The sequence below is a fragment of the Hyla sarda genome, chromosome 8 (assembly GCF_029499605.1).
Source record: "Hyla sarda isolate aHylSar1 chromosome 8, aHylSar1.hap1, whole genome shotgun sequence".
Lineage (NCBI taxonomy): Eukaryota > Metazoa > Chordata > Amphibia > Anura > Hylidae > Hyla > Hyla sarda.
The window spans coordinates 107,201,753-107,217,438 of NC_079196.1; the positions used below are offsets into that span (position 1 = coordinate 107,201,753).

General features: G+C 43.6%; 1 protein-coding gene across 10 annotated transcripts in view; it reads left to right on the forward strand.

The window, feature by feature from the left end:
• The first annotated feature begins 4,485 nt into the window (after positions 1-4,485).
• The window catches only part of ADAM23 (ADAM metallopeptidase domain 23), a 276,719-nt gene continuing 265,518 nt past the window's right edge, over positions 4,486-15,686 (forward strand). For 7 of the 10 annotated variants that reach the window (XR_008847065.1, XR_008847067.1, XR_008847066.1 and 4 more), the window contains exon 1: positions 4,488-4,949. Coding sequence is in view for 6 of the 10 variants with exons in the window: in XM_056534972.1 (XP_056390947.1) it covers positions 4,796-4,949 (154 nt within the window). In the remaining 4 variants the exon portion in view is untranslated. Of the gene's footprint in view, positions 4,950-15,686 lie in introns of all 10 variants that reach the window. The other 3 variants (XR_008847068.1, XM_056534977.1, XM_056534976.1) reach the window with 2 other exon arrangements.

Sequence of the window (15,686 nt, forward strand, 5' to 3'; positions counted from 1 at the left end):
TCACCCCAAGGAGAACTCGTCTGTCCATGAAAATTCTGGAGAGACTGACCTTTGTGAAAATGAATCAAGCATGGATCAGCCAGGATTTCCACCCACCAATGCATGATGCATCAGAGTAGGTTGACCATGGTGCCACACCAACACTTCACAAATATGGATAGTGCCAAACAGATTTAAGGCACTGCTCCCCAATTACAAACATTCCCCCGCATCAGACCTTTTTTCACCCACCTTCATCACCGGGTACTGGTATTGCCACCCACTACACCCCTCTGTCACCGGGTCACTTTCAGGACTCCTGATGCTGCTGCTGCCACCTCCAGGCTGTCTCATTCTGCCACCAAATGGTCTCCACATGCTTCCGCCAACTCCAGGCTTTGCCATTCAGCCACTATATGGTCTCCTCATATTCCGCCAACTCCGGGCTGTGCCATTCAGCCACTATATGTTCTACTCATGCTACTGCCAACTCCAGGCTGTGCCATTCAGCCACTATATGTTCTACTCATGCTGCCGCCAACTCCAGGCTGTGCCATTCAGCCTATAAATGGTCTCTTCATCTGCCGCCAACTCTAGGCTTTGCCTTTCAGCCACTATATGTTCCACTCATGCTGCCGCCAACTCTAGGCTGTGCCATTCAGCCACTATATGGTTTACTGATGCTGCTGGGCCTGGGACATAACCTAAAAAATGCAATCTTCAATTCAAATTTGAAAATTCGTCTTTTTATCTTAGGGTTTGTAAAACCATATTGTCTCCTCGTCTGCCGTCAACTCTAGGCTGTGCCATTCAGCCACTATAATAAATTCTACTCATGCTGCCGTGAGCTGCAGGCTGTGTCATTCAGCCACTATATGGTTTACTGATGCTCCTGGGCCTGGGATATTACCTACAAATTTTTATGGTAGCACTAGCTACCTTAAATCTTCAATTTAAATTTTAAAATTCATCTTTTAATCTTAGGGATTGTGAGACCCTGTGGTCTCCTCATGCTGTCGCGAGCTGCAGGCTGTGTCATTCAGTCACTATATGGTCTCCTCTTGCTGCCGCCAATTCCAGGCTGTGTCATTCTGCCAGATTATGGTCTCCTGAAGCTGCTGCCACCTCTAGGCTCTGGTAGATCAGTTGAGCAAGGATAGGAGAGGATGGGAAGCTGGAATCGCGCTGCTAGATGGTCAAATGCACAAAGCAATAGGACGTGATAAATATAAGGTATTTCATCTTTTATTTCTTTCTTGTGACGCGTTTCTGAGAAGAACCCTTTCATCAGTCCTTCGGCATTGGAAGCCGCAGCAGCTACATTATATCCACGCTATTGTAAGTGTTGTGCCTGGATTCTGCACAACCCAACCAGGTGAGCGAATACATTTTTTCAGCTGTAGAATGTGACTCCATGTTTGTTTGTTTTTTGTGGTCATACAGTATTAGTTCAAAGTAAACACCGGGACATTAAACTTGGGAATCTAATATTAAGCTTACATTTTTTTTTAAATCAATGTAATCTTTTCAAGACTGAGGCCCAATGGTCGTTGCCACCATATTACCTGTAAAATAATCACAAGAATCCAATGAAACAGCTTGGCGTGATAACAATGAAACATAACTGATTAAATGAAACATTCACACTTTCACAGTCAGGGGGGAGCTGAGAGGCAGGGGCTGGAACAGGTGGTATCTTGCCTGGTGGAGGCCCGCCAGCTCGATATTAAGATACAAGTACAAGCTTTTTCACTGCAGCCACTTCAACCTTTATGCACTGACTTATCCAATGGCACAGAAGCTGAATGTGCTCCTGTCCAAGTTGCTGGTACTGCAGTCCCTCCCTTTTCAAGTATGGGAGTGCACTGAGCGCACCACCAGCTCAATGCTCACCAAAATGGGTAATCAAAAAATGTAAATAAATTCAAATAAAATAAAATAAAAATTACATAAAAAATTTGCCACATCCAGACGCTCTGCGGCAGTGATTCTAATAGCAATGCCTGTAATCTGCATGTCATACTGAATAACAGTGTTATTTCACTAACAAGCACACTCCCTATGCGTGTTAGGACAAAGCAAAGTGCTCTACACCCCTATTGAGCCTCTCTGTAGGCCAGAAATAGCCGTTTTTAATAGTGATTCATCGCAGATAAATTCGGACCGAACCCAATTTTTTAGGAAAATTCGGCTAATCGGCCGAATCAAATTTTTCAAAAATTCGCTCATCTCTAATTACTATGCGTTAATTTCGGGTACAGGTCGTTCATTTCATTCAGCCAGGAGCTTTGTCTCTGGATGCCCAATTTTTCTCTAGACTCCTGGGGATCTTCAGCATCACTGAGGCTTCTCTGAGGGTTGACCTTTTCGATTTTAACGCTGGTCCGAAGATCTTGGATTGCGGAAGGACATCGGCTGATCCTGGCCCCCTTGCATATAGCGCTCCTTTGTGATGCAGGGCATATTGGTGTTGTGCCCACAATACAACACAACACAATAAGTTTGTCGAGTTTTCTGCTTTCCTTACACGTATACTACCTGGATAACGACACTTAGAGCACCCTGTGTGTGTGTGTGTTTTTTTTTTTGCCGGCCATTGTTTCCTCATACCAGAAGCCTCCTATTTGTTTTGCTAGCTATTGCTCGCTGATATTGGACACTAGTTTTTAGCCAGCTATTGATGGCTGATATCAATGACTCCCCCATTTTTTTTAACACTTATTTCTCACTGATAAAAGGCTCTCTGAATCTTTTTTCCAGCTGTTGCCCACTGATATCAGCCCCCCCTTTTTGCTAGCTTGTTTTTTTCCCAACTATCCAGGATCTGTTATTTAGACCCCCCCCCCCCCCCCCTTTGTAATGTCATCCCTGCTCCAAACCTTTGGAAAAGTTGAGTTCATGAATGGATACTCTGAATGGATTGTAGCATTGCTAACTCCAGCCTCTATCTTTCTTCCTCTCAATCTAGTCACATTATAAGGTGAAAAGGACAAATAACTATATTGTCTTAAATGACATTGTCAAATAGAGAATACATTCCACTCTGCAGGCACCATGTTCTAGAGCAGTAGGATTGATCTATGGTTTTTTGGGAAAAGTTCAAGGATAACTTGCCATTTATTCATGTAAATCTCTGCTCATTGCTGGCCAAATAGTCATGTCGGCGGTCCTACTCAATGACTGACAGCTCTCTGTACAAGTATGCATATAGAGAGAGCTGTCAGTCACCGAGGAGAACCGCCACCAAGTTATCCTGGAACTTCCTCCAGAACACTCTATAACAGTCAAGAAGGAAGGAGTCCAGCGCAGCTATTCCAACAGAAATGCGGTTTATTTCATGCAAGCAGGACACAAGACAATCGTGGAGGTGACGCGTCATCTCCACGATTGTCTTGAGTCCTGCTTGCATGAAATAAACTGCATTTCTGTTGGAATAGCTGTTCTGGACTCCTTCATTCTTGATTACGTACTGGTGAATCCGCACCTGTCCGAGCTGCAGTGGGTCCATTGTGGGAGAGCTGATTTTGCTTGCTTCTATCATTTACTTTAAAACAGTGTTTATCAACCAGGGTGCCTCCAGCTGTTGCAAAACTACAACTCCTGGGCATGCTGGGAGTGGTAGTTTGCAACAGCTGGAGGCACCCTGGTTGGGAAACAATGCTCTATATCAATCTGCTCAGGACCTCAATAACATGATATGTGCAGACAGGACTGTATATTCAATGTGACAGGTTCCTGCACTGAATAACACATGCTGCACTACTTATGGCCGTGTTTGCCAACCAGTGTGTCTCCTGCTGTTGCAAAACTACAACTCCCAGCATGCCCCTGACAGCCAAAGGTAACAGCTGTAGGCACACTGGTTGGGAAACAATGCTCTATATCAATCTGCTCAGCACCTCAATAACATGATATGTGCAGACAGGACAGTATATTCAAGGTGACAAGTTCCTGCACTGAATAACACATGCTGCACTACTTATGGCCGTGTTTGCCAACCAGAGTGCCTCCAGCTGTTGCAAAACTACAACTCCCAGCATGCCCTGACAGCCAAAGGCAACAGCTGTAGGCACACTGGTTGGAAAATACAGGTTGTCCAGGCATGCTAGGAATTGAAGTTTTGCAACAGCTGTAGGCACACTGATTGGAAAACACAGGTTGCCCAGGCATGCTGGGAATTGAAGTTTTGCAACAGCTGGAGGTACACTGGTTGGGAAACACAGACTTATGGAATGCATAGACTGACCGTTCCCTGTATAAGGACGTAGACCTCTACAATGCCTTGTATTAAGACAAATTCTTATCCACCCTTCCATCAGTATCCACAGTGCAGGGCTGAGTGAGTGCAGAACATGTCCTGGCACTGCTTGCTCTGCTCTCCAGGTTGTGCACTGCATCCTTTGGGGAGCCTCTTCTAGCTCTGCAGCACGCATGCTCAGTAGCCAGCTCCTCTCCTAGCAACAGAAGCATCAGCACCAGCCCAGGGGAGGGCGGCACGGCGGCACCAGCTTGTGTTGCATCGAGTAGTAACTGGGGGGAGGAGGCAGCTCATCCTCTGTCATGCACCAAGGGGGCGGGAGGGAGGTGCAATGTGCAGAAAAAATAGGAGAGCGAGCCAGACGGGTGGATACTGAGGGAGAGGGATGCGAGTGCTGCAATAGCTGATGCAGCGGTAGCGAAGATCCAAATGGGAGCCAGATAACCCCTGCTGGGGTGTCCGAGCCCCCCTGTGCTGGAGACAAGAGCATGCCAATGAGGAGTGTGCTGGTGCCACCTAGACACTGAGCTGTATCCCAGGTCTGCAGAGCTATGAGATATGGAGGAAGCAGGCAGCTCCCTGCGGCATCCCCGGTCATCCTCTCCCATGTCCCATCTGTCCTCTCAGCTCTCCTGCCCTGCACTGCTGCACCTCTTCTGTCTACTGCTGCTCTCCTGCCCCCAGCCCTGGGGAGCCTCTGCCACACAGACAGGTGAGTGACACTTCTCTCTACTTCCTATGCCATTGTCATGTTATGGGAACAGTCTACAGTGCTGGCACCTGCAGTGTGCCACCCAGAGCCCACTAAGTTTACAGGACCCCCCCCCCCCCCCCCCCCCCCCAGCAGCAGAAACTTCCATCTGCACCCAAAATCGAGGCATGACTTAGTCTTGTCCCCTAGGACTCTGGCAGCTGTCTGCCCATGAAGTCAATGCTGCCCAAGTAGCTGTATGCTCAGCCATGTGTTCCTTCTGTTCACTATCCACTGACCACCTGGCTCTTCATGGCTTAGGGCAGTGTTTCCCAACCAGGGTGCCTCCAGCTGTTGCAAAACTACAACTCCCAGCATGCCCGGACAGCCTTCGGCTGTCCGGGCATGCTGGGAGTTGTAGTTTTGCAACAGCTGGAGGCACCCTGGTTGGGAAACCCTGGCGTAGGGCAATTCATACAGCACAGGAATCTAGGAAATCCGCCACAAATACAGAAATCTGCAATGACCTCTGCAAGGTGTAACAGCTGCAGGATCAGATCTGTTTAAGGAAGTCATCTGGATGTTGCATAAGGAAGCACTGCACCAAATGAAATGCAGATAATGGGAACTACTACTACTACAAGACGCTTACCGTCACCTGAAGCAACTTTGTGCGCTGGTCTTGCTGCCGCTGTTTAACCCTTTGGTCGCATATACCCTTCTGCAATGCAGTGCAGCAGTCATTCCTAGGAGAGGGTGACCAAGTCTTAAGTTTGTTTATCCTGGGTGGAATCTTATCTGCCCACCAGCATCCACTTCAGAAGGGTGCTGGTATATTCGCCCTGCCCAGTGCTAGATGTCACCATGGACCATTGCCCAAATGACTGATAACCACATGTTAAATGTGTTCCTGGCAGCTGGTGACATTGCCAGTGTAGCCGAGTGGCCTAGGTAGGACATTGCCTTCATTTCATATCTTCCCTTACTGCAGTGGCCAGCTGCAATAATGGCACTAAAAAGCCTCTGCTGACTCTGGATTCAGGAAGAGGAAAATGTTTGCATGGCACAATTCTCAGATCAATTTTGCTCTGTACTTAACAAATCATATTTATCTGCAATCTTTATGACCCAGAAGACTAGATGCTCTGCTGACTGTGTAGGAGCTTAATATTATGCTACAATGTTCTAATAGCTGAAAGTGGAGTCTTTTCTTAAAGGGATTATCCTGGAAAAAACTTTTTTTTTTTTTTTATAAATCAACTGGCTCCAGAACGTTAAATAGATTTGTAAATTACTTCTATTAAAAAATCTTAATCCTTTCAGTACTTATGAGCTTCTGAAGTTAAGGTTGTTCTTTTCTGTCTAAGTGCTCTCTGATGACACGTGTCTCGGGAAACGCCCAGTTTAGAAGAGGTTTGCTATGGGGATTTGCTTCTAAACTGAGCGGTTCCCTAGACACGTTTCATCAGAGAGCACTTAGACAGAAAAAGAACAACCTTAAAGGGTTAGTCCAGTGGTGAAAAATGTATCCCCTATCCTAAGGATAGGAGATAAGTTTGAGATTGCGGGGGGTCCGACCACTGGGGCCCCCTGCGATCTCTCTGTACGGGGGCCAGGCTCTCCGCCCAGATAGCGGGTGTCGACCACCGCACGAAGTGGCGGCTGACACGCCCCCTCAATACATCGCTATGGCAGAGCTGGAGATTGCCGAAGGCAGTGCTCTGGCTCTGCCATAGAGTTGTATTGAGGGGGCGTGTTGGCCGCCGCTTCGTGCAGGGATCGACACGCCCCCTTCCCCTGGGCTGTCGGGGCCCCGTACAGGAGATCGTGGGGGGCCCCAGCGGTCGGATCCCCAGTGATCTGCAACTTATCCCCTGTCCTTAGGATAGGGGATAAGTTGTTCACCACTGGATATCTCCTTTAACTTCAGAAGCTCATAAGTACTGAAAGGATTAAGATTTTTTAATAAAAGTAATTTAAAAATCTGTTTAACTTTCTGGAGCCAGTTGATATATAAAAAAAAGTATTTTCCTGGATAACCCCTTTAAGTCTTTTCTGGGACCTTGTGAATGCATAACAAGATTCACAAACCATGGGTTACCTTTCAATTTGTAGCTATCTTCTCTTCTACTTTAAGATTTTTTTTCGCAAGAGTCTAGAGATTCCGCTTCGTTATTTCACATCATTGTATTTGATAAAATCTAAAGGCTTCCATTAAAGAAAGAACACATTTGCCTACTGAAAATGGGAAGTGAAATGTAGTAGTATTAACAGATACAATGTGCTGTATCAGGACAGTACAGTTTCTCATAGGGGAAACTTTTAAGCACACCACTTCTTTATTGTTACATGTCCCAGGTAGGACTGTAGGTGGACACTCTTGAATTATTGCACTACAAGAACTAGAAGCCAAACAAAATCGAAGCTCCTGGGCAATAGGTAATAGGGCTCGCCCTCAACCATGGGCTATTGAAGTACGTCCAATGTGGCCTTTGGGCCTGTTTAGGTGCCTGTGCTATCTTCAGACTTCCTATAACTTCGCCAATGTGCTTGGCCACTAAATCTCACATACCCATTACTACCTACAGCAAAGTTTAGCATTTTACTCATTATAATCTTGTGCTATTTATTATACGATTGTTGTTATCAATTTCCCAGTCACAACAGATAACTATTAGAGACGTAACTTAAAGGGGTTATCCAGGGAAAAACTTTTTTTTTATACATCAACTGGCTCCAGAAAGTTAAACAGATTTGTAAATTACTTCTATTAATTTTTTTTTATCCTTTCAGTACTTATGAGCTGCTGAAGTTGAGTTGTTCTTTTCTGTCTAAGTGCTCTCTGATGACACATGTCTCGGGAACTGCCCAGTTTAGAAGCAAATACCCATAGCAGACCTCTTCTAAACTGGGCTGTTCCAGACACAGGTGTCATCAGAGAGCACTTAGACAGAAAAGAACAACCTTAACTTCAGAAGCTCATAAGTACTGAAAGGATTAAGATTTTTTAATAGAAGTAATTTACAAATCTGTTTAACTTTCTGGAGCCAGTTGATATATATATATATATATATATATATATATATATACATATATAAAGTTTTTTCCTGGAATACCCCTTTAAAGAAGCTTCTGAATGAAAAAAGTATCAGGCCTCTGAACTATGATCATCATTTATAGTACTGTCTATTACATAGGGTAAATGAACCTTTTGGACCCCGTCAGTCTCCAGGGTGTGGCCGCACACTCTGCATGCTCTGTACCCCTGACTACACTACAGGATATAAGAGAGCTAAATGTATATAAGGCATTATTCTGACATCAGTGGATTTTTATGTAGCAACAACAGTGTCTATTAATTTATTTACTAAACAAAGTTTTGTTTTTTATTTTACATTTAGTGCAAAAGTTCTACAGGCAAGAATTGACTAAAGGTGGTTACACAATATCGATAGATGATATAAACAGGTCATATTGTATACCGTTGCCTTACACACTTTTCTCCCTTACACCTTAATCTATTTAACCAGCAGACAATCTCTTCTGACACAAAAAGACATCCATGCATTTAAATGACTTCATGTTCTTCTCGGATGTGTATAATTTTATGCATCAAAGACTTGGCAGCATAGCTGGGTGAAGATCTTCGGAGCATTCGGCTTTTCTTGGCATTTTTTTTTTGTTTGTAAAATTAATTATGGCCTATCCACAAAATGAACAGGAGCGGCGCCGATCCTTCACCTGCTCAGCTTTGTACAGTCATTTATGTGAGGTTTTTCATCAAATGCAAAATTTTGCTGGTAGAATCTCTAGTAAAGATCCTACTGAAGATATTAATTATTAATAAAATGAAACCTCTTGAATATTTGAAAGATTATTAAAGTAGAAAGAAACTCAGATGAGTCATTGTTCATCAATGGGGAAACTGGTTTAAGCTGTATTCTGATTCCTTTATGGATAGCTTAATAACGTATCAAGAAGTGTATCAGTGATTTTTTATGTGTAAGATATAATTTATTATAATATTAAAAGTAATTGATGCCACCTCTAAACTACTAGGCAGGACATACTGTTCTAATACCAATACAGTCTCCTGGGAGTGCTGGAAAGGTCAACATGAGCATTAACTGAACCATAGCTATTTTCTTTTATATTTAATTCAAATATTTGTACCAGATACATTGTTGAAACTCAACTTTTCTGGGTAACTGGGTCACCGTTATCTAGCACTAGAAGAATAAGAGTGGGGACTCTAAGTACCTTTAGCCAGTGTTTCTGTAGAACAAACTAGATACCTTTTAAGACAGCATCTTTACCTCCCTATACCTGTTCTCATTTGAGAAATAAAAGGAAGAGTAGGTGGACAGTTGTTAAAGGGGTACTCCCCTGGAAAACTTTTTTTTTTTTTATCAACTGGTGCCAGAAAGTTAAACAGATTTGTAAATTACTTCTATTAAAAAATCTTAATCCTTCCTGTACTTATCAACTATTGTATGCTCCACATGTAGTTCTTTTCTTTTTGAATTTCCTTTCTGTCTGACCACAGTGCTCTCTGCTGACACCTCTGTCCATTTTAGGAACTGTTCGGAGCAGGATAGGTTTGCTATTTGGATTTGCTCCTACTCTGGGCAGTTCCTAAAATGGACAGAGGTGTCAGCAGAGAGCACTGTGGTCAGACAGAAAGGAAATTCAAAAAGAAAATAATTTCCTTTGGAGTATACAGCAGCTGACAAGAACTGGAAGGATAAAGATTTTTTTTATAGAAGTAATTTACAAATCTATACTCCTCTCACAAGGGGCCCCTTGTGAGGAGGAATATTTTATATTTTATATACATTTTTAATAAAATCTGTATATCCTATTATAATTGAAGCTCGTTCCTTGTTTCCTTCAATTGATTCAGATAGTTTACCTTCCTTGAGTTCTGGGTATTTTTGTCTCTTTTTCTAATATTTATTATTGGCACCATAGGTATAGGTGCATTACCCATTTGTCCTCGGTTGGTGATATAATTGTGAGCTGCACATATTTCTTCCTAATTTACAAATCTGTTTAACTTTCTGGAACCAGTTGATTAAAAAAAAATAATAATGTTTTCCAGGGGAGTACCCCTTTAAGCCACACCAAAAAAAAAATTGTGTAGATAATAAATTATGCTCCTTCTACTTCAATATTTGGACCTTATGCTATTAAAAGGAACCAATCAGCAGATTTTAGCATATATAACGCTTGGCAATGCGTTATGTATGCTATAATCATTATCCTCACCCTCCCCGGGGGACAAGAGATGGTGAAGATACTAAGTTATAAAGTCCCCCTCGGCCGCCCGGCAAATGCTTAGGAAGAAGAGCGATGACTCAAAGGGAGGGTGTGTGTCCTTCTTTTGCCTGCACTGTAATGACTCCTCCCGATTCCTCACTCCGCTGGCTCACTGCTCCCTGGAGCCTGGCAGCCCTGCTCTGTAACCCTTTCCTCTCTGGTTTCATGATGAACACACACACAATGTTTATTTGAGATTGCCTGTACTCTACCACCAAAGACAATATAGTGAGTGTATAACTAACATCTTCATATGTCATTCATGTGTATCATGCTTTGGCAGTCCTGTAATGCTGGAACTTGTAGTTTTGGAATAGTTGGAGGTACAGTGTTTGGATAACTCTTTTTTACAACAGTGTTACCTTCAGCTGTGTGCCTACAGCTTTTACAAAACCACAACTCCCAGCATGCCCATACATCCTTTGACTGTCCAGGCATGCTTGGAGTTGTAGTTTTGCAACAGCTGGAGGCACATGTTTGGTAAAACTCTCTTACAGCAGTGTTGATGCAGGCTGTGTTCCTCCTTCAGCCTTGTCAATCATCCATCTCATGTCCATGACCCTTGGATACCCTCATGTTGCTGTGTGACTCATCAGTGTCCTAGGAAGTATGGGGACCCCTAGTGGTGGGATTTTCGGGGGCAGTTTTCTTTAATAAAATGTGAACATTTTTTAAAGAAGTATATTAGAAAAACTATTGTTTGCCAAGATATACAACATATAAAAAGTTTTTATATCTGACAGTGGCTGGCATTGGGTTGGCAAACGTACCGCTGCTCCATTAATTATCCATGGAGCCGCTGGACATAGCCGAGTGCTGCTATATCCAACAGCCCCTTAGACAATGAATGGAGCAGCCGTGCATATGCCGACAGACCACTCTATTCAAAACAAGGAACTATTCAAATGAGAGGATGGGGGGGGGGCAAGTTAATTTAACCCCTTAAGGACTCAGGGTTTTTCCGTTTTTGCACTTTCGTTTTTTCCACCTTACCTTTTAAAAATCATAACCCTTTCAATTTTCCACCTAAAAATCCATATTATGGCTTATTTTTTGCGTCGCCAATTCTACTTTGCAGTGACATTAGTCATTTTACCCAAAAATGCACGGCGAAACAAAAAAAAAAAAATCATTGTGCGACAAAATCGATTAAAAAATGCCATTTTGTAGCTTTTGGGGGCTTCCGTTTCTACGCAGTGCATATTTCGGTAAAAATTACACCTTATCATTATTCTGTAGGTCCATACAGTTAAAATAATACCCTACTTATATAGGTTTGATTTTGTTGCACTTCTGGAAAAAATCATAACTACATGCAGGAAAATTTATACGTTTAAAAATGTCATCTTCTGACCCCTATAACTTTTTGATTTTTCCACGTACAGGGCGGTATGAGGACTAATTTTTTGCGCCGTGATCTGAAGTTTTTATCGGTATGATTTTTGTTTTGATCGGACTTTTTGATCACTTTTTATTCATTTTTTAATGGTATAAAAAGTGACCAAAAATGCGCTTTTTTTGACTTTGGAATTTTTTTGCGCGTACGCCATTGACCGTACGGTTTAATTAATGATATATTTTTATAGTTCGGACATTTACGCATGCGGCAATACCACATATGTTTATTTATTTATTTTTTTACACTGTTTTATTTTTTTTATGGGAAAAGGGGGGTGATTCAAACTTTTATTAAGGAAAGGGGTTAAATGACCTTTATTAACACTTTTTTTTACATTTTTTTTGCAGTGTTATAGGTCCCATAGGGACCTATAACACTGCACACACTGATTTCTTACACAGATCACAGGCATGTATTAACACGCCTGTGATCAGTGTTATCGGCGCTTGACTGCTCCTGCCTGGATCTCAGGCACGGAGCAGTCATTCGCCGATCGGACACCGAGGAGGCAGGTAAGGGCCCTCCTGGTGTCCTGTCAGCTGTTGGGGACGCCGCAATTTCACCGCGGCGGTCCCGAACAGCCTGACTGAGCAGCCGGGTCACTATCACTTTCGCTTTCGAAGCGCCGGTCAGCTTTGACCGCCGCTTCTAAAGGGTTAATACCGCACATCGCCGCGATCGCCGATGTGTGGTGTTAGCCGCGGGTTCCGGCCGTTGATGAGCGCCGGGACCGACGCGATATGATGCGGGATCGCGGCGCGGGACGTAAATATACGTCCTGCGTCGTTAAGGGGTTAAAGGGTACCTCTCATCAAATAAACTTTTGATATATTTTAGATTAATGAATGTTGAATAACTTTCCAATAGCATGTTAATGAAAAATATGCTTCTTTCTATTGTATGTTTCCTGATCAGTCCTGTCAGCAAGCATTTCTGACTCATGCTGGAGTCCTAAACACTCAGAGCTGCCAGCCTGCTTTGTTCACAGCCAAACAGGCTGTGAACAAAGCAGGCTGGCAGCTCTGAGTGTTCTCCTTTGTGAACAAAGCAGACTGGCAACTCGTAGTGTTTAGGACTCCAGCATGAGTCTGAAATGCTTGCTGCCAGGAAATGCTTGCTGCCAGGAGACCCCTAGTGGTCATTTCTTCAAAGTGGAAAATTAAATAGAAAGAAGCATATTTTTTAATAACATGCAATTGTAAAGTTATTCTGCATACATTAATCTATAATATATCAAAAGTTTTTTTGATGAGAGATACCCTTTAAGTAAAAATAACACTTGAAGTGTATAAACAGCTCAACCATATTTCAAGGCTAATTCTGAATCAGCGATACTATGTCAGCACAGAGCATTGTGGTCAGACTGGAAATAATTATACAACGTCCTCTGTAACATACAGCAACTGATAAGTACTGGAAGGGTTAAGATTTTTAAATAGAAGTAATTTACAAATCTCTTTTGGAACCAGTCTCTTTTGAAAACTTTTTGGAACCAGTCGATTTAAAAAAAATAGTTTTCCACAGGAGTACCCCTTTAAGTGGTTGTTCATGATATGAATTCCAAGAATCATACTGTGCATTGTTAGCATAAAAAAGACCAGGACAGGGGTAGGGTGGAAGTCAGTCTCAGACATGGCCCATAGATTTCTGTGTGTGGACAAGGCCTTCATATAAAAATATCACATACTAGACTTGGAAACGTTGTCGACAATACAGATCATGTGGCTAGAGAATGTGGCGATGTCTTGATGCAAACAGTGAATCGGATTGTGTTGTGACCCACAAGTTGTAGTTGTAGATCTAATCCAGGATTGATTTCTGTTTGCGGTTGTAGAAACTTTTATGTTACAATGTGACCCCATTCACTTTCACGAGTTGTAATCTTTGGCCATACAACCAGTGTTGTGTAGCCCTAGTCTAATTCTTTATTTGTCAGGTCAAAAAATATTTTACTTTAATGTACGTAAACATTCTTTAAAAAATATCTAAATCTAAGTAACACAGTCAACATTATTTCTCAGGTTGGTTTCATTTAAATAATATTCTTTTTATCCCTTACTACTTGCACAGCCATTTTACCTTCTTAAGAGTGGTAGCTGCAAATACATTGAAGGAGTTAAAGTAAGCATAGCATAGGCATAAGGCTATCATTCTTATAGGATATGACCAGGGTCTACTCATAGGCCCAGATTTATCAAAGTTTGTAGAGCTTATTTTCCCGTATTTTTGGCGCAACTTTGGCGCAACTCCGCTTATTTGCGACTTTCTTTTTGTTTACATCCCACCGCTCATTTTGACATCTTGCTCACGTAGACATTTTTTCACTTTCCAGTGCACCCTGATTTATCAACTGCGACTGTCGCAGATCTAGACGCATCTGATTAAAAATCTCCTGGAATCTGCACCAGCTTGAACCTTGCTTATGTTTCTGCTTTTCTGACTACCTGATCACAGATCACACTGATTTACATCTCCACTTTGTCTCCCACCCGCCCACGCTGCATCGCACATCCCCATCTGTCTGCTACCTGTTGCAAGACTACAACTCCCAGAATGCCCTTACAGTGAGAGCATGCTGGGAGTTGTAGTCTTGTAGCAGGTAGCGGGCAGGAGATGTGTGGTGCGGGCGGGTAAGAGTCAAGGGGGGATGTAAATCAGTGCCCCCGTCATTAAGTGAGGGTAGCGGGGATAGAATCAGATGGAGCCCAGGCGGCTGCAGAGTGATGCCCGCCCGGGCTCCTTCAAAAACTCTGCGTCGCCGAGGTATGTTAGAGTCTCTAATGTAATTTCACATTCCCTGCTGGGTCCTGTGATAGGCCGGGACCAAGCAGCCAATCAGGGGACCCGGCGGAAGATCTGATCTTACAAACTCCGCGGCTCTGTTATATGTTAAAAGGAGCCCTGGGTGGCATCACTCTGCAGCCGCCCGGGACTCCTGCAGATGGGCTGGGAGATGTGTAGGAGCCATCCCTGCCATCCCTCAGCGCTGTGGTACATGCTGAGGGATGGCAGGGACAGCTCCTGCACATCTCCCAGCCCGGGCGGCTGCAGTGTTATGTCAGCCCGGGCTCCCTTTGCTACGGCGCCGCACAGTTTATTGTCATTTCAAATTTCTCGCCAGGTCCCGTGTCACGGGACCCAGTGGTAAATATGAATTTACAGTGATTTTCTGATCACCGCCGGCCAGGGAGCGGAGAACATTACCGCCCGCTTCCCTGGCTTGCACGACTACAACTCCCAGCATGTCCTTACAGTAAGGACATGCTGGGAGTAGTAGTTGTGCGGCGGTGGCGGGTGACAAGCTTGTCACCAGCCCTCCGCTGCACAACTACAACTCCCAGCATGCCCTTACTGTAAGGGCATGCTGGGAGTTGTAGTTGTGGGGCAGGTGATAAGCTTGTCACCTGCCCCCTGCCGCACTATTACAACTCCCAGCAACTCCAGGGCATGCTGGGAGTTGTAGTCATGCAGCGGGGGTAGGTGACAAGCTTGTCACTCGCCTGCACGTCTCCCGCACCACATGACTACAACTCCCAGCATGTCTTTACTGTAAGGGCATACTGGGAATTGTAGTCATGCTGCACAGGAGATGCGCGGCGGGTGAAAATAAATGTGTTAACCTATTTTTCTTTTTTTTTTTTTTTCCTCATTTCAGATCCGTCTGTCCTGTGGAAGACTTCGGATTCGGTGGACTGTGTCGATGATCAGCGTTTTTTTCCTTCAGTTTAATGTTAATAAAATGGTTAATGCGGGCTTGTGGGGGGAGTGTTTTTTTGGAATTTTTTTTTTTTAAGTTGTGTTTTTTTTATTTATTTACTTGACAGGCTTAGTAGTGGAAGCTGTCTTATAGACAGAATCCATCACTAAGCCGGGGCTTAGCGTTAGCCCCAATTACAGCTATCTGTAACCCCCCAATTATTGCCCTTGTACCCACCGCCACAGGGGTGCTTGGAAGAGCTGATACCATCAGGCCTGGAGCATGAAAAATGGCGCTCCTGGGCCTAGGTGGTAACAGGCTGGCATTATGTTGGCTGGGGAGG